The following is a 19889-nucleotide window of genomic DNA, read 5'->3' as shown; positions in this document are numbered from 1 at the left end:
TCCCAGAGTTATTGCCATCTCAGTGCCCCCATGGTCACATGATCAGAATTTGAGTGCTTTGCAGCTCACAAAAAGTTAGGATTGCAGGATGCTTCAATTCCTCCCTTGCCTACCCCACCCCCATTTCTGCCTTTTTTGGCCACTTTGCACACTGACACACCTCGGTGGTGGCAGAAATGCTGAGGCTGAAATAGAGACTTGGGCCTTTAGCAATCTCACCGGCTGCCTCACTCTCAAGCCTATTGTGCGTAGTTGACCTGTGCTGTCTTCCTCCCACTGCTGACAAGGAATGCAAAGCCTGGCCCTACTCAAGGCAGCTGCTGGCCACACCAGGCCTTCCTTCTTCATGAGGCCACTTGCATCGCTTTAAAAAAAAAGGATTGTCATTGTCCAAATAGCTTTCAACATTCTCATGATGCTTTGGAAGATCTCAGAAGCTTTTGGAAGGTTTTCTGAAGCATTGCAAGAACCAGCATGCATTATTTGGAGAATGATGGGTGCAGCCTTCTCACGAGGTTTCAGAAGGCCTCAGAAGCCTCTCAAAGCAACACAAGAATGATGCATGCTATTTGGAGAATTGTGTGAGTGGCCTTAGGAAGGCCTGGGGTAACCAACAGCTCCCTCTCGTAGGGCTAGGCCAGGTATGCCTTGTCAGCAGGAGAAGATAGCAAAGGTCAGCCGGGGAGCAGCAGGGCCTGCAGAGCACAGGGCAGCAGGGGCTTTGCGTTGTGGTGGCAGGCAGTGGTGTGGGGATTGATGTGCTGCCACTCCTTGGCAGCAGCGGTGCCAGAACTGAAGTAAAAGCCCAGAGATATTTCAGAGATATTTCCTTACCAGAGTCCTCAATGCTTTAAACATTGTGATTACGGGAGCGACATGGCGCTCACATGTAACACCTCTCCTACGCGAGCTGCACTGGCTTCCGGTGGTCTTCCGAGTGCGCTTCAAGGTGTTGGTTCTTACCTTTAAAGTGCTCCATGGCTTAGGACCTGGGTACCTACGAGATCACCTTCTGCAACCGATAACCTCCCACCAACCAGTACGCTCCCACAGAGTGGGCCTCTTCAGGGTGCCATCAATAAAGCAATGTCGACTGGTGGTTCCCAGGGGGAGAGCCTTCTCTGTGGGGGCACCACCCTTTGGAACAGGATACCCCCAGGGATACGAATGATCCCAGATCTCTGTACTTTCTGTCGTGCACTAAAGACCTTTCTGTTTCACCAAGCTGGGCTGGCATAAATTTTCAAATTGTCTAAATTCTATGCTGATGATTTTAACTGATGAGCCAAATTGATTTAATTATTTTAAATTGTTTTTATTTCACATTATATGTATGTTATTCTGACTGTTCACCACCCTGAGTCCTTCGGGAGAAGGGCAGTATAAAAATTAAATAAATAAATAAATAAATAATAATGGCAGAGCTTCTAATATGTGTGAAAAGTTCTTCTAAGATTTAAAAAGATGCATCCGCCTTCAAAGGAGCCCATGTTAAACTGTCAAATATCAGGAGCTGATCACAGGAAATGTTTTATGACATTGTATATTGTGACATGAAATGCTTTCTGATCATTTTTATGTCATAAAATGTTCTGTGAAATCTCAGTTCCACAGGAGTCATGGATCCTGGATTTTAGACTCATTCTTTAAGTTAGCCCGTTTGAGAAACCTTGGCTGAAAAACTTTTGCACTACAATACACTGTTTTGCCCAGTTTACAGATACAACAGTTTTAGCAGTATATAGATAAATCCAGAGAAAGCCACAATGCTTTCTTGTAGGCTTGCAATTTGACTGAAGGCAAGGAAGACATCAGTGATATTTCAGCCTTGCCTTGTTGCCCATCTTGGCAATCTTTGCACATATTGTGCACATTTTTTCTAACACACAAAACAGGAAAATGTCTTTTCCCTAGTACGGTTTCAGATCAAGTTGCCTAATGCAATATTTCTAGAACAATTTTTGCCATAGAAAAAAATAATAAAATTTAACTCATCTGTCTTGCACTGGTTTTTTTTTTTAATTCTTGTTCTTTCAGTGTTATGAATGAAATAAAAGTATCAAACTAGGATTTGGGAGAATTGGATACAGAGCAAATTACAAAATGATATGGTTAAGCTTGGGTCAGGACCCTGGTTTTTGAAATCTTATAATTCAGTATTATTCTGGTGAGAAAAGGATAAGATTAAAACACAATACAGCTTAAAAAATAATTAATGGGATTTCCTGCCAGTAGGCATCATTAAGATTTCAGCCTTATTAAGCCTATTAAGGTCTTTAAAACCTTTGTTGTTGTTATTGTTGCCATTGTATTCACATAACTATCACTAGGTGGCAGTAACTACCTTTTAAGCAAGCATCTCTCCTTTCATACTTTGTACTGTAAAAATGCATTTTGACTCAAAGTATGCCTTAAGCAAAGAAAATGGTAAGATATACAATTAGTTCCTTTAATAATTACCAAGATAGCTACTAAATCCATGGCTCGGGATAGTAACATGGAACACAATCAACACAAATAAGGCATATATATGTTCTGACAATCATTTCCTTTAAATGAATCATTTTCTAGCTTTCTCTTTCCATTCCTTATTGTCTACTGTGAACTCTGAAGGGCTCTGCTACAATATTGATGTGAATTGTAGAGGCTCCCATGACATGTCCTGGAGATCACATATGTCATACTTTTCAAGCCATATTATTTCAATGTATAACTGTGCCTATAAATACATTAATAATCTCCCACAGCAACTACAGTACAGGGAAGAATTAACAGCTAGGAACTGGTTTTCAAGGAAACATGCTCACTCCAATTCATTGAGAAGGGCAGCAAAATAATAACTTGTTTTCTAGAACACAGCTTTAAAATTACTGTTGTAAAATCATGGATTTCATAGGAAAAAGAACAAGAAAACAAAACAGGAAGCAGTAAACCTGGATAACGGATAAGCTCTTGGATTTGAACTACAAAGACCCAATTTTAATCCCTCTTTGACCAGGGACTCTGGATGGGTCTCATAACCAATTTGAGTTTTTAGAAAAAGTTGGAATATGAACGCAGTAAGATAAGACTGTTTCGAGGCTTAGTTCACATACAGAAACTTTCTCCACATGATTGTTTTGAATATTAGATTCTACGAAGAAACTCAAGGCCTTTCACTGCCTACATCCTAAGGAAAGAGGCAGGGGTTGGTTAGTTTCTGTAGTAAAGGCAGCCCTTTACTTCAATCCAACACAAGTATAGGAACCAACCACATCAGAGTGGTTTTTCTTCCCATTTTCTGATAAGGAGGGTCTGTATAAGAGTAACTGGCTGGACTGCACGTGTGAACAAGTATTACATGGTGAAGAAACCAACAAAGAATGGTTTATATACAGCTCTCCCAACCAAGAATGGTGGAAGCTCCAAAACTCACTCACACCAGATTTATAATTTCTAAATAAGTATCAAGTTGCATGAACACTAATAACTGCCTGGTCTTGATATCCAAAAAAGAGGTATATATTAGCAGAGGACTATACTATTCTTTATACTTTCTTAAACATTATCTATGCTTTCAGCCACCCACCCAAATTTCTCCCAATCACTTTCTACCCTGTATATGCAAATGGTTCTTAGCTATCCTACAACTTAACTGTCTCAGAGATCTTCTATTGCCAGCCTCTAAACTAAGCAATAGTTGATTCATTTGCTGACAGCAACCACAAAAGCAAAGCATGAATAATTCTCACTTCTGCTTCTAGTTCTGCTATATGCGTGGGGAGGGAGGGGGGGCAATCCTCTTTCTCACTGAGAATTCTGATGCTTGAAGTTAACTAGATCTCACATTACAACAGAAACTTATCATGCTGGTGACCCAGCTAGCATCTATTACCTTTTGTCCACACTATGTAATCTTGGAATGTACTTTGAAGATTCTGAAAGGTAACATGGATTTTTGAAGTATTTTATTTTCTTTCTATTTTTTCGGCAGTGACCATTTTCAGAAAGCTATCCCTTAGATTTATTTAATTGTTTACTCTTTTTTTTTTTGGTTTCAAACTTTCCTTTGTAAAGGAAAGTTATAAACATAAACCATTTTTTAAAAAAAAAGTCTCATGAACCCTTTTCAGATAGTCTCTTTTTCAGATTTGTCTTTTATGTTTTCCAAGAAAATTTAATCACCATATCTATAAATCTCTTGATAAAAAGACAAAAGTAAATGCACTCAAGTCAATATTTCAAGTGACATTATGTTAGGCTTAACAAACAAGCAAGCTGTCATCTTGAACTCCTATTATAATTGAAGTACCAGTATATATAATGTACTTATTGGAGAAGCTACTGTTAAGATAACACAAGGTCAAGGCCACAAGAAATAGCCATTTGCAGGAGATAGGTTTCTCTCAGATAAGGGTAACAAAAGACAGAAAATGAGCTGGTTGGACATCTGAACTTTTCCTGGAATGAATCAATTACAGAAAACATAGCTAGCCAGATGATACTGTAACATTCCCGCTGGATGAAAAGATAGCAAGATGTTTAGATAACCTTTGAATGACTGCTGTGAAAAATATGGTAATTATATTAGTAACAGCTATACAAACATCTGAGATTGTAAGTGTCAAAGAAGACTAGGGCCATCATCCAAACTTTTATAAAATGGTGATCATTTTATAAAATTGGATGGCTATCAAAATAAAAAATATGGGGCATAGAGAAGAACTGCTATCAGATTCAGAAATGGAAGAACTTTTTATCTAATGACAGAAGAAAAAAGTCTAGAAGTATATTTGACCAATATAAAGGTGTTGGAAAATATACCACTTTTAGGTGGTATATTTAGCACAGCACGTGCAAAGGAATTCTGCTGCCAATTTTACAGTAAGTGGAGAGAGAGAGTTTATTTAACAATAAACTCATAAACGTAGGTTTCCTTTTCACTTTCAGATATACCACAGACTGAACTTAACTATCTCCAGAAGTAATGGTGTATTTCAGATGCTGCACTGGCTTTCAGTAATTGATGATATGCTGAGACACAGACTGAAGGAGAAAACCTGTTTCCATAGGACCCTCTTTTTAATTAGTGAAGGATGAAACTCCATATTCAATATTTTTAAGTGGTCATTTGCATATTTCACTACTCCTGCTAGAGAATACAGAACTTCAAGTTGGCACTGAAAGAGCATTCAGAAATAATGAGTGCACAAGCATAAATTGAATTATGAGGAGACAAAGAAATTGCAGGAAAAGGGAGAAAGGGAAAAGAATAGAATAGAAAAGGCAGTGGATGCAGCAAAACAAGTCTTTATAAGCAGTGCTTGATTTTTTAAAATAAACCATTAAATAAAATATAATGTTTAAGAGACTGCTTAGGTCAGAAGTGAAACTTCTTCACTTTTTTCATTTTAACTTAAAGCTGTGTTAAAAGTAAGTTTGCTGCAGATCAATAGTGTATTCAACATCTGCTAACTGTAGGATTTAAGATCACAGCTAAAATTACTGGAAGCAAGTAAATGGAAATGTTTTGGCTTTTAGCACAGTTATGTTGAGAGGTTCAGCCACAGACTCATTATATCCTCCAATTTACCACATGATTTATTTTTGCTAAACTCAAGCCATTAGCTGCTTTGTGAAAAGTCAGAGCTGAACACAAAGTTCCCAAAAACAGTTTAACTATTTTTTTCTGGTCAAAATTCATAGGCCCTCAGCCAAGTGCAACCGTGTATGAAAAGTATGTAAGTGGACTTTAGTGGTGCCATCAACATTAAGTACAGTATATACTCACCAGAAAGTTAAAATCTAGCTTGAATAGACCAAGATAATCAACTAGAGTAACCTATGCCATTTCTGTCCTATTATCAGGCCTAAATTTTGACTGTGAAGAATCTGGATAATCTGTTTCATTTAGGCCAAAGCTAATTTGTCACCACTTCTCAACCAAGGTTAGAAAGTGAGTGAACATTATTAAAAAGGGCTGGCTCTCTTCAGACAAAAGCACATTACTGAATTCTTAAAAGCAAGGACCATTACATCCTTTCCCAGAGAGGTGCTTCTAACTTGCTCACATCTCACTTAACCATCCAAAGGCCCTGGGAAGGACATGGACTGAGTCCACAACTGGCATAATTCAAGTTACTGAGACCAGTAACCACTTTTTCTGGTTCTAAACTCAAAAGAAATCCAGATTAAAATTTTAAAAGATTACTTGCTCACCAGAATAGGTTCTGTCCAACTAGATACTAGATAAGTAGATATCAACCAAGATAATCACAAATTCATCCAGTGTGCTTGTCCCACTCATCTTTTCTCAAAAAAAATCCAGGTTACTCTAAATGAAATAGCTGGGCACCAATATATGAATGTAATAAATGTGGAGAAAAAGTGACACTTTAGTGCTCTTACTGCCACTAGGGAATCTCAAAGACAAGCTCATCTCAGTATTTAATTGTGTCCATTTCTAAGCTATCACCAGGTAAATTTAAATGTCACTATTTATGCGTACAGTACTAATGTACAGGGCTACCTATCAATTCACATAGTTACTAAGTATGTGTTAGTTCTAGAAGTAACTAATCATTCCCCTCCTGGACTACAGAAATCCATATTAGTAATGTATCAATGGTTACTGGGTAGGTAATTAATGTCATAATTAATGTTAAAATAATTAATAATTGTTTCTACTCCTATTCAATTGTCATTCTTTTTCCAGTTCTATCTTAAACAAAACAGATTTTAAAACAACATTTGATTTCAGAATGAAACACATACTTGCTAATTGCTTCTTCATTGGACAGATGCATCACTAAGAGGGTGACATGGAAAGAGCCATAATGAATCATTGCTTTGGAGAGCCTATTATCTTTTTGTATAATTGTGTTCTGAAGAGTCTGAATGCCATCTATAATCTAAGATAAAACAGAAGCACATAGAAAACCAAATTACTGTAAAGATTACTACAATTAACAGCAACAAAAAAAAAAGTGAAAAAAAAGATTGAGCATTTTAGTTTTAGGTAAGCAAATATAATAGTCAGTAGGGTCATGGAAGAACACAACCAACAAAGGCAAAGTATCCATTATGTTTTAGTGGGATTTATGCCGAAAACCAGTCCAGTGTATGGAATTTTTTTTGAAATTGTTCCAGTGGACAAGTATATAATCAGCTCTCTGATTGGAGTTTTAAATCTGCTTCAGTAAATTTGAAGCTAGTGGGGAATAAATAATTAGTGGATAAAATGGCACCCTGCTGTCACATCTTGTTATGGTTTCTCCTTGCAAAAGCATGTCACTGTACACCATTTGTGCCCGATTATATGCTTTCATAAACATTTCATTCATATTAATCTTAAGCAAAGGAAATCTTACAGCAAGTAAGATTTTCCATTAAAACATGCAAATCCAATCATAACATTGATTAATGAATACAATCACTGAAAAAAGGACAGACTGTATTAGCTTTTTCTCTGAAGAGAATTGTGATGGCATGTCCAGTCTATTTGAAGCAGTAAAAGAAGCTATTATCACAAAACATCTGTGTTACATCAACCTCATTTTAACAGCAGGTACTGCGAGCTTGGAAATTCTAGGAGTGAGAACATGTAGCCCATCCTCAAATATTAATACCGTATATATAGGAATTAGAGTCCATTTTAATACCACATCAACATAAAGAGTTTAATTGTTCTTGAGTCATCACTGCCTGGGACATTAAATTCGTACAGAGTCTGGCAAACAATTACAGGATTATAGAGTAACTCCACTAAGTTAAATCAACTGTAGCAATGGGATGAGGGATATTAGTATTGGTTAGAGATTCACAAAACATATGAATAAGGTGCTTCCCTGTTCAGTGAGCAGGATCGTACATTTTGTTGTTGTTGGCCTGGGATAAATTTAACATAATGGGAAAGAATGAGGGCTGTAATATGTAGGGAGAGAATGCTGCGATATTCATTGAGGATTTTTTAAACCTATTTAGGATTTACATAATAGTATTTTTGTAATGTAAGTCTGTAATTTAACAGTCTGAATTCTTCAGACTGAAGTAAACTGTACCTGCAATATTTGACAAGTTGATAGCACTGTCAAAAAGCATTGTAAATATGCTTTAATTTGGCTCCTTATGCTGCATAGGAAGGTTGGACTTGATGACCTAAATAGTCTCTTCCACCTCTATTTCTAAGAGTCATGCAAAATGGATTATGAGGCCATCATTTTTACATCTCTAATAAAAGAAGCCTAAATAATATTTAGAGAGAGTCAAATAATTATTCATTATATTACTTATATTTGTTAAATTGGAAGAACTTTTTAATATAAAGACCAAGCTTACTTAGGATATCATTACTTGATGCGTGTATAACTCATAATTAATGTTCATTTTTTCCCCTAAAATTATATCCCAATAAATTTCTAAGCATTATGTTCAACTTTATCTATTTGAACTATTCATTTTCATATGCTGCATGTAAGCTTCTGAATAAAACTTAAGAAACACTTTACAAGATGATTTACCTTCTGATCTGAAAGCAGCAGGAAAGTATAATATTCAGTCGAGTATATTTGGTTTGAAGTAAGACGAGGTCAAAGAAATCAGTTAAGATTAATTACAATTTAGTGTATGAACATAACTGCCTTGTTTTAATAAAAAACAAGTTTCCAAATATCATATCTGGAACTGCAACAAGACACTGCAGTTTCAATTTAATGTATCTCCTAATTCCCATCATAAGATTCTCTTTCCTGCAAGCCTAGAACAACAGTATGGATCATTTGTAGAGTTAAGCCTAACTATAGGTTGTCCTCCACTTACGACCACAATTGAGCCCAAAATTTCCACTGCTAATTGAGGCAGTTAAGTGAATTGCGCCTCATTGTATTACATTTTTTTGCCACTGTTAAGCCAATTGCTAAAGTTGTTAAGTGAATCATATGGTCCTTAAATGAATGTGGCTTCCCCAATGACTTTGCTTGTCAGAAGCCAACTGGGAAGGTTACAAACGGTGATCACAGGACCCCAGGACAATGTAATACTAGTTGCCAAAGGGCCAAATTTTGATCACATGAACATCGGGATGCTCCAACGGTTGTAATTGTGAAAAACAGTTATAAGTCACTTTTTTTCAGTGCTGTTCTAATTTCAAACAATCACTAAACGAATGGTTGTTAAGTCAAGGACTGCTTGTATCACTGTGCTTACTAAGAACTATTAGTTTAGGGCTATTGCCGCCAAATGACAACAAATGAGTGCAAATTTAAGGGGAATAGAAATTCAAAGAATATTATATAGTATGGTAAAGAACTGGCTCAAATAAAAGTATTCATTTTACTGTAAAGTTGATTCTTTGAACGGAGCTTGACTCTTGCAAATTTCATTGCCAGGGTTTCCTGACCACAATGTAGATGTGATCTGCCAGTATGTTTTTCTGAAAGTCTTTTTTAAATTTACAACCTAACTTGTGACCCTGAATGTATCCAGGGAGTCCAAGATCTGACCCCGATTAGCTTTTCAAGATTAGCCTGTTCACCCTGTCATTTTGGTCAACACTTAAGAAAAGCAGTAATCAAATTATTTCAAGTCGGGATTAAAGTGGGGGAACCTAAAAAAATATATCCATCCATCTATTACTGACTTTCCAGCTTTCTTCAGATCATGCCTTCCTGGTAAGAGTAATAAGAAATGCTTTACAATCAGGTTATAGACACGGTATATATAAAATAACATGACCAATTATCTTAGTTATTAGAATACTGTACGCAGCCATGAGAGTTGAAAGAAAAGGTCCAGCTAAGAGAGGAAATATCCCAGATAGCAATAGCACTTAGACTTATACACGACTTCATAGTGCTTTACAGCCCTCTTTAAGCAGTTTACAGAGTTAGACTATTGCCCCAACAATCCAGGTTCTCATTTTACTGACCTTGGAAGAATGGAAGGTTGAGCCGGTAAAAATCGAACTCCTGGCAGTGAACTGACTTAGCCTGCAGTACTGCATTCTAACCACTGCACCACCACGACTCTACAGATACTGTAAGTACCTTGTCTGACTGGAGCCTTCCTTCATCAGGATCTTATTTTCTACAAGATGAAATAACTCAATAGATCCTTTCAGCTAGTTGTATTTTTAGCTCTAAGTATACTCTACCAGTTGTATTCTGTAACAATTGTGAGAATCATCCTAATTGCCTAGGCTTATGAAACACAACAAACTATAAAGTAAAACATTGAGAACAAACTCACCAGCCATATTTTAACCTAGCATGTTATACAAACTCGGATAATATGAGGGAAAGAAAAAATGCTAGTTAGGCAGATAATTATTTCTCAAAAATCTTCCTGTTTTCAAACTACCCTCTTATTTTCCTCACTCCTTCCACCCTCTTATTAAATTTATCTTTGATGTCACTGTTGTAATCAGAATAGGTGAGCCTTTTTTAGATAACATGATTTTTAATCAGTGGAATTCCTGTGCCAACAATATGAAACAGATTGTTGTGATTAGAACTAAACTGTGATTTATTAACTGTATGCCATTTTAGCTACTAAAAGAGTAGATTTTAAGAAAAAAAAATATAACCTTTGGATTTGTGATTGGAACAGAAATGAAATAATTGGGTCTGTCTTGGTTTTTCTTTTTCTTCATTATTGTACTGTCTTCTTCACTCCCCTTTCCTGCTATTCTCTTTCTCTTCTTTTTAACAGATGGTTTAGATTTGCTTGAGGCTGGATAGAAAGCAAAAGAGTTATTATACTGTAAGCACATGTAAGTAGAACAATGCGTAACATCTGATAAATACAACATCAAAAGGCCATTCAGACATTATTTTATCCTCATTTTCAAATCCAAATGCTAAAGTTTCATCCTTTCTTAGTCAGAAACAATAACACTTCTATTCTGTTCAAGATGTTCCTCTGTCAGTGGAAGTCCTAAAGGTGCTTTTTCAAAACGCAACTGGACTTTCTTTGTTTTGCTTGAAGGTGTTTCACTTCTCATCCAAGAAGCTTCCTTAGTTCTGAACTGAAAGGCAGAATTGAGAAGAAGGTTCTTGGATGAGAAGCGAAATGTCTTCAATCAAAACAATGGAAGTCCAGGTGCCTTTTGGAAAGCACCTTTGGGACACGCATGACCTGGATGGTCAAGAATCTCCATAGACACCCACCCTTGGAAGTAATGCTAAGGAGTGCAGAAGGAAGGAAGAACTAAAAACAAAGGCCACATTGCCCTCTTTTTTCAATGTTTAAAACATCCAACAAAACACTGCTAAGTATAAATCTGGTCCTAGTCCAGGATTAAAAACCTGGAGCTTCTACATATTTTGGACTGAAATTCCTTGCCACTGGCTGTACTGGCAATAACTAATTCCTTGCCACTGGCTGTACTGGCAATAACTACTGCCAAGAATCCAATAGAAGGGAATATGTGTAGTTCAGAGTTGAATTGTGGCCTCCTTGGTGCTCTCTAAGCTTGCTGTTTGCTTGCAGATATTTCATTACCCGACAAGATAACATCACCAGTGCTAGGAACATGAAGTTTGCTACCTGTTGTATACAACAGTTTGGCCTGCCAGCGTATGTGGGGATATGATTTTCTCTTTACTAGTTCCTTGATTAGGCTATTGCCTTCTGCTAGATCGCTCATCTGGTCTTAAATTGGGTGTTGATTGCTGCAGAGGATGTGTTTAAGTACACATCGGTGTTCAAGACAAGCAATCTAGCAAAAACCAATACCCTAAATGAAGAAATTGTCAAGGAGAAAACCACACCCCCATCAACACTGGTAGGCAAGCTATGGTGGGGAGGAAACTCCATATCCCTAGCATTGATATGATCTAGTCAAGTAATGAAATGTCTGTAAGCAAACAACCAAACTAAGAGACCACTAAGAACTCTAAAGCGTAGAATATCTGGTACCAGTTTGCTTAATCCTACTAATGTTTTTCCCCTCAATTCAACCTCTAATACATTAATGGGAAAATCTCCTGCCTGCCCCAAACAAACATTTGTCGTGGCTAAAAAAGCACCAAAAATTCAAAGTTTGAAAAGTTTCTACCTGTTATAAACATAAAACATAGTGGGGTCAAGATAATTAGGAAATATTTTTGTTTCCAAAAGGGGCACTTGTTCGTTCATTTTTTCTTTTATGAGACACTCATACAATGTTGCTTCAAAATTATTGTATTCCAGTATTGTCTGGGGCACCTTAAATCCATGTCATTTTTTCAGAGTGCTTGTGTGAGCATACTCTTTGTTTGCTTTGTATGTTTTGAAACTTAAAACTCAAATTATAACATCATTCGGTTCCAGGTGGCCTTTGCAGGGTACTTATTAAGACTTCCTTCTGCTCTGCTCCTAAAGCTTTAATTAGTTCTGTGTTCATACACTCTGGTCACACTTAATCTTTTAGTTAGTTGCCTCTGGTATAATAAAGCAATCCGTCTTTCTTTATTAAATGTTTTAACTGCATTTTTCATTATTGAAATTGCCCTTTTGTGGCATTTCCCTACAAGGTTAGCACCAGCAAGCATTAGAAAGCAGCAAGCTTTTGCTTCATAGAAAGAATTCTTATGCTGAATTACTTGGAATTCAAATATATTTCAGAAAAAGGAAACCTCTAGCCATTTTGAAAGGGAGAATTAAAAAGACCTGGAATTTGAAATGGCAAAAGTTAGGGAAATTTTCTTTTGAAGAAATCTGGACTAAATGGTACCTGTTCGCTTAACTACAATGTGAATATCCAATCTAACGAAGTTTCAGAGTTCTATTCTACTAAACTTACTGCTAAGTTCAAGTTCAATATCTGCTCCAGCAAATGGCATTTCCGCCATCAAGTTATCAATTGCATTGTTAGAGCTGTATGGTTTCTTCTTTTGCTTTTTCCGTTCTTTTTTCTTGCACTCGACAGTTTGTTTTCCATCTGGAATACATTTAATACAATGAATTTGGTTTTAGATTTCATGGCTGATTAAACCTTCACCAATAAAATTCTGTCCTAGACTACAAGCTCATTACAAGGCAGTTTTTCAAGCACAATATCAGAGGTTCTCCAGCATTTGCTTATTTCTCCAGTTTGCACATTTAACTGACTTTTTAAAGCATTAAATACATTGCAATAAGAGATATGCATATATATTTTGATCCTCATTTGAAGGGATGAAGTTGACTCAAGTCTTTCATAACAATCTGCAGTTTAGAGTAATTCTCTTGCTCTGATTTTTAAAGCTGTGAAACTAGAATAAATTTCTCTGGGTATGGCTAAGTAAGCTATTAACAGTGTTCTATTAATGTGAAGAAAGGTTGGCGACTCAGTTCTGCACTGAAAAAAATGATTCAGCCAAGATACATTCAAAGGCTTCTCATAGCTGGAACTGTTAAATGGAAACAATATTATCACTTGTTTGGCTTCAGATTTTATTGGTTCTCGCTCATTTCTTATTTAGACCTATTTGGGAAACTTACGATAAAAGGTGTGACACATACTTTTAAATAAACTCAAAACATGGACATAACCCAAAGCCATGATTCAATTATATTCTTATCCATTACTTAGTGACTTGTAATGATGCTTATCAAACAACCACATAACAGAGGAATTGAGAGAATTGTTTTTCATTTTGATCTAGGTTGCAAATCTAAGCAGATTTAGAGAGATTTGTTAGGGAATCTCGGAAACCTTGCCGAGTTCCCCAAGGCTGGGTTTAGGAAAAATGAGCACAGGATTCCATCCTGAAAAGCAATAAACTGACCTAACATGTTTAAGTTTTGCTCCGTATCACTACATTAAGTTTATTAGCCATATTTTTATATATCCTTCAAGTGTTTTCCAGAATTCCATGCTACTTTGATTATACCATGTGCTGTACAAATATTATGTTTAGCATTCAGCCAGTTCTATCTGGTTCGGGCTAACTGGTAGTGGCGGCTACGGGGGGCTCTGCCCACTTGCCATCACGTCCCGTTTTATATGCTCTGCGCATGCACAGAAGGCCCTGTGCATGCGCGGAGGTGGTGCGTGCGCTCCCATTTGCGAACTGGTAGCGAAGGTAAGTGAATACCACCCCTGGTTTAGCACCTTTAAAAAAAAGAGGGCTTAGAATTCTTTGGTGTTTGGCTTTTTTTTCTTTTCTTGAGGCTTTTTACACTAGAGCAGTAATGGCAATCTACAGGTGATATGCCATGCCATTTCTGATAACACCCCAGGCAGGGGTGGGTTCTACTTACTTTTACTACTGGTTCGCAACGGGATCGTGTGCGGGCAGTGGGCAGGGTCTCCCGTCGGTTTTACTACTGGTTCTTGTGAACCGGTCCGAACTGGGGGCAATCCACCACTGACCCCAGGCCTCTAGACCCTCTATACTCGAGCTCACCTGCTCTCACACGGCCTCTGGGGCCTCATGCAAGAATTTCAGAGTGAAGTAAAAAAAAATCTCCCATTACTGCAGAAAGACACATCTCATTGTCAAGGTTGGGTATTCCACTTCTTATCCAGAGGGAATTTGGCAGTAGAGGAGCACATTCTATTCTTAAGACATAAAAAGAAAACAGTGGCTTGATAGATGGAGTGTGAAAAAACCCAAACATTTCATCCAGATTATTAGTGTCCTGGATAGTGTTTCCTGGATACCTCATCCCTAGCGCTAGGGGAGATAAGCCACCTGATTACAAGCTAATTGGCTTCAGTGTTCAAAAAACAAGGAAAGGATAACTGCTCCTGGAAGCTGTACAGAAATTGTAATAGCTGTTAGATGGCGACCAATTGGGGGAAAAAAAGATTTCTCTTGTATGAAATGCTAAGATGAACATCCTAGCTGAACAATCCTGTCTTCAACAGGTTAATGGTTTTAAAACCACAATGTGCCTTTTTATCTGGGGAGGGGAGGGGAAGGGAGAAGAAAAATTGCCTGCCCCAAAATCAGAGGCATGAATTTCAGTTGCTCTGTTTTAGACAGGCAGCTAAAAGCTTACAAATGTAGGCACCATGTGGGCAATTTATTGGGACATAGATCACCAGTTCCTTTTAGGTGCACTATCACTGACCAAATCTAGTTTGCCATCTTAAATTTCCAAAATTATTACAAGTAAAAGGGCTATTATGGCAACTGTCTTTTATTGACCAGATACTTTTGGTCCTGTATGAAGATAATATTTAATGAAACAAACAAACAAACAAAAAGGGAAGATGAATTTCCCTGATGGCTTTGTATCAGAGCTTAATTGCCCCATTTGCAACACATAGAAATGTGTGGTTTGGCCATTATATAAATATAAATGCTATGAATAATCAATACACAAGGAAGCAGAAACTGCTGAACAAAATGATTTGCCGTATTAGCAAGTGAGGCAGGTATTCTTTCTCTCAAGGGAAATCATCAAAAAAGGATGAGACAAACAAGTGAGTCATAGTCATGAGTGGATAGTCTGCTGGTTAACAACAATAGATAGATAGATCATATGTTACTCCAACACGTAAGTTGGTTATTGTCATTTATTGCCCTATAGCTTTCATTAAAGATAGGTTTTTTTGTAAAAGTTTCATTCACAAAAAAGACCAATTATACTTTGCAATCCAATCTATATACCTCTAATATTGAAAGCTTTTGCTCTCATTTTCTGATAGTGTCAGGGACTGAAAAGCTTTAAGTTTCCTTTAAGTTTTAAGTTTTAAGCTTTAAGTTGCAGGTTGAATTGAATAGCCTCAATGATTCAACTCTATGACCGTATTGTTATAAAACAATGATAATCTCTAATTGAGTACTGTACGCCTAGGACTTCACAGAATATACTGTTCTTTCCTTGTTTTCAAACTGAAGATGCATTTTTAATTGTGGAGAAGCAGGGGTGTGGCTACTATTCGAATGGAAGGCATCTAGGGAATACAAAAGATGTAGACTAGATTGAGAAATCAAAACAACACATTAGAAAATGCCTATGGCAAACCACATCTGGGACTGTTACCAATAAAATCATAAGAATCTATTCATTATATCATCAGGAATTGAGCTTGACCTGGAGAATCTACTGCAAAGATTCATAGGCTGTTCTGTTCCTTATTACTGAGAAAAAGCGATTTAAACCAGATTCTATCATAAATGTTCAATTTCTAAAATACAAACACACTCTCAGGAATAGTCAACATATGGTTTATAATAAGGTTGTTCTTACTGCATACAGAAGCATGTAATCCTTAATTATTAGAAATTTTGAACTCTGGAACGCTTCAGATAGGCTTTGATGAAGCTATACTACCTGGATCTGTGAGTAGAATCAAATGCTAATCACAAATATTAGGAGCATAATAAAATATACCGTGATTCAACCCATGCATCTCCCAAGATAGGTATTTCTTCATTATCTGTGCTACCATACCTGTCCTTGAGAGTACCGGTTGTTAACTAGGAACTAGGGTTTATGTCAGCATATCCTGCATTGTACAATATTTTTTTGGAACAGTTTTCAGTATCACTCAATGAAAGAAAAGTACTCTGTTTTGGTTGTCTGTAACTAAGAAACAGGCAACATTTTAATACGGGTGGCCCTTGACTCACGACCACAATTTCTGTTCCTAATCAAAGTGGTTGTTAATTGAACCATATCTGGTTTTACCTTTTTTGTGTGGTTGTTAAGCGAATCACTGTGGTTATTAAGTGAATTATATGGTTATTAAGTGAATCTGGCTTTCTCCATTGACTTTGGTTGTCAGAAGACAACTGGGAAGATTACAAATGGTGATCCCATGACCCCAGGATGCTACAACCATTGTAAATACTTGCCAGTTGCTAGGCACCCAAATTTTGATCATATGATTATGAGGATGCTGTGAAAGTTGTAAGTGCGAGTCAGTTTTTTTCAATACTGTACTGTTGTAACTTGAAACCAGTGCTAAACCGGTTGTAAGTTGAGAACTACCTGTACCTGAATAATTGCTGTATTAGGTAGTAAATATGAATGCACCTCACCTTTCCCCCAAACTGTATTAAAAATCTATTACAAAGCCTGACTTGCTGGCAGCTGTTAAAGCAGTCCAGATATTAATATCACTTTGCTTTCTAAGTGGATTTAAAAGATAAGACACTTTTAATTTCCCTCAGTAAATTGGTTTCTATGAGAAAATGGAAGGGCAGGGCCACAAAAAGCATCTGTAATTTTGATGCAAACTAAAACCGTTTGAGATAATGGAATAACATGGATACAAAATTCAACTTCATATTGACCCATAAAGTTTATCACATACCACCAAGTTTTAGTCAAATTTCTCTAACAAGATAAACATACGGTGAAAGAAAATCAATTCATGTGTTATGCCCACTAAAAAAAGAACAAAATGCCCACATGAAGTAATACATGTAAACCAAAAGGTGACTTAATGAACAAAATGCAGTGACTTCTAAAGCTTTGCTTACTTTCTGTGCCAATCTGGGGCACAGAAAAATTGTTCAAATTGAGATTTTATTACCCTTATCAACTGTTTGCTTAAAAAGCATGGGTTAATAAATAGCGGCATGTTTATGCATTTAAAATGCTGACTTACTACACTTCAATAAGCCCATCATAACTCCCATTCCTAGTGGTAACCTCCAGCTGCCAGTTACATGATAAACCAGTAGCAGGATTAGACTTGGTCACTAAATTGGAAAAGAGGCCATCAGAAAACATCCGGATAGCAAGCTAGACTGATTTTTTTTTTAAAGGAGATGACAGTGGCAAGTCACTTTGTACTCTTGCCAAGAAAGCAAAGGGGGACATGTCTGTATAACATCCAGAAGTTTGAATTGGACTCAAATAAGATCCTTGCAAGGTTTTCTACTCAAGTCTTCTCAGCCCAATTCGTTGATTTCTTTTAGCAGGATTATCATCCCTTTTGTGGAATAATTATTCATAATACTTGGGGAACGCTCATAATTATTCTTTCTCATATTGGGTGGTCTCTCTAGAGCAGTGGTTCCCAACGTGGAGCCCACGCCCTACAAGAGGGCACTTTGATTTTTTAATGGGGGCAATTGGAACCTTGTTTAAACCAAGTTAATGGCATTTTAGGCTTCCTCCGCATGAGCAGGAGTCACTTTTTGAAGAATTATATGTGGGGGGGGGATCAGGATTTTAGAGTTGCTAAACAGAAGACAGCAGTCTGATTAATATAAGCAAGCGTATATATTGAAAATACTGTATTGCATATGTAGAGTGAGGTTGGATAGATTTGATTAGTTTATAAGTATAAAATAGGTCGTCCTGTCTCCTCTGGACTGTATTATGAATTTATTATTGTACAGATTTATGTTAAATATTGGTTTACCAATGTATTGTTTATATTCTCTTATACTTTCTTTTTTTGCTTTTCTTTTCTTTTTTTTTTGTCTTGTTCTGTCTTGTTCTTTTTTGTTTTCCTTTTAACTATAAATGCAAATAAATATTTTTTTTAAAAGGATTTTAGAGATGCTTAGGTGGGGCATGGCCAAAAAAAAAAAAAAGGTTGGGAACCACTGCTCTAGAGAGATTCTGATGCCCTTATGATGACCGAGCTCCCTTTTTGGGTTAACTAAGCGCCGGAACAAAACATTGCACAAGTTTTAGACGAGGAAGGGAGGTTTCATTATCTGCCACTGCCAAACTGTGAGAGGCAAAATGGAAGTGTGCCCCCCCCCACCACCTCCCACGTTAAGAAAGGAAAAGTTGAATAGGAGGGTGGGTCTGCCGGACGCTCCTCTCTTGGCTTTGGGGCCGTGGCTAGCATTCATTATCTCCTCCTCACCGATCTGTTGTGACAACTGCTTGCTCGCAGTTGGAGGCTGAACTTTTCCTCCTATTCCTCCTCGCCCAGCTTCCTCCTCCTCCTCCTCCTCCTTCGCTTCCAGCCTTTGGGAATCCGCCCGGAGAGGGGAGGATCCCTGTGCAGCCATAACGGCGCCGGAGAACAGAGATCCCCGTCCCACCTCTGGGGGCGCCCAGGGGATCTGGGGAATAGAGGACCCAGCTGCCCCCGCGGCGAAGCGAACGGAGCGGACAGTCCGGAAAAGAAGTCGCGGCAGTTTCGATATCATAGTCCGGGCTCTCTCTCGCCTTCTCCCGAGCACCTACGGAAAAACGGAGGAGTCAAAGGAAAACTCCACCGGTCACTGCCGTTCAATCGGCGGAGCAGACACAATTCTGCTCCCCACCCCACCCCCACGCACGTCTAATTTTAGGGAAAACTACGAGTCCCAGCATGCAACGCAAGCTTGCAGAGGGGGCTCGAAACGAGGGGAAAGAGCGAGCGGGGCATTGTGACGCCGCTTCGAATGTTTATTGGGAGTCAACGGCGTTAGGCCTTTCTGGTCGGTTTGCAACTTTGCATCGCGTGTTACTCGTGTGAAAATAACACCCAGCTATTGTTCTTTCACCCTCTCGGGGGTTCTCTGTTGTATTCTTTGAATAACCAGAGTTCTTGGTGTGGAATATGGACTGCATCTGCATAATATTCTTGAGCCACAATAATGTGTAATTCCCGCCATAGCTGCTCTTTATTGGAGGTGGCAACACACACCCCTGTTAACCAGAGCAAGGTTTAACCGTTTTGGGAAAATAGCGTTTCTCAATATTTTGTCCTCTCTGGTATTCCCACCAGCCTTTGTTCCAGGAGAGCACTGATAACTTCACTACAGCAATATGACTGGTTGAAAGAGGAAATGATGGGTATGGCAGCCAAGCAATTTTGGAAGGGGTATGGCATGCTATTGTTGCATGGCCCTTAGCAGCCAACTTCATAATTAATGAACGCCTTGTATTTTCAGCTGCTCTACACCTGTCCACATACCTGGCTTTGAAATATAAGCAGGAATTGAAGAGGTTTCTAGAACAAGGCTTCACTGGGAGAGGTCTTAATTGATGATTTACTGAGGATGCCGTGATGCTAGAATGGTTCTCATTTGGGTATA

The 19889-nt window shown here is 37.8% G+C and overlaps 1 protein-coding gene across 6 annotated transcripts in view; it reads right to left on the bottom strand.

Moving 5' to 3' along the window:
- The window catches only part of AKAP7 (A-kinase anchoring protein 7), an 81066-nt gene extending 61836 nt beyond the window's left edge, over positions 1–19230 (bottom strand). For 5 of the 6 annotated variants that reach the window (XR_004591701.3, XM_087887105.1, XM_034418812.3 and 2 more), the window contains exons 1-4: positions 18728–19168; positions 12761–12898; positions 10562–10707; positions 6754–6890 (exon numbers count right to left, since the gene is read on the bottom strand). Coding sequence is in view for 5 of the 6 variants with exons in the window: in XM_087887105.1 (XP_087743231.1) it covers positions 6754–6890; positions 10562–10707; positions 12761–12898; positions 18728–19016 (710 nt within the window). In the remaining variant the exon portion in view is untranslated. Of the gene's footprint in view, positions 1–6753; positions 6891–10561; positions 10708–12760; positions 12899–18727 lie in introns of all 6 variants that reach the window. The other variant, XM_034418813.3, reaches the window with a different exon arrangement.
- Between the last annotated feature and the right edge of the window lie 659 nt (positions 19231–19889).

Source organism: Pantherophis guttatus, chromosome 1, assembly GCF_059756535.1.
Source record: "Pantherophis guttatus breed Tessera chromosome 1, ASM5975653v1, whole genome shotgun sequence".
NCBI classification, from domain to species: Eukaryota; Metazoa; Chordata; class Lepidosauria; order Squamata; family Colubridae; genus Pantherophis; species Pantherophis guttatus.
This window is presented reverse-complemented; position numbering and strand designations above follow the sequence as displayed.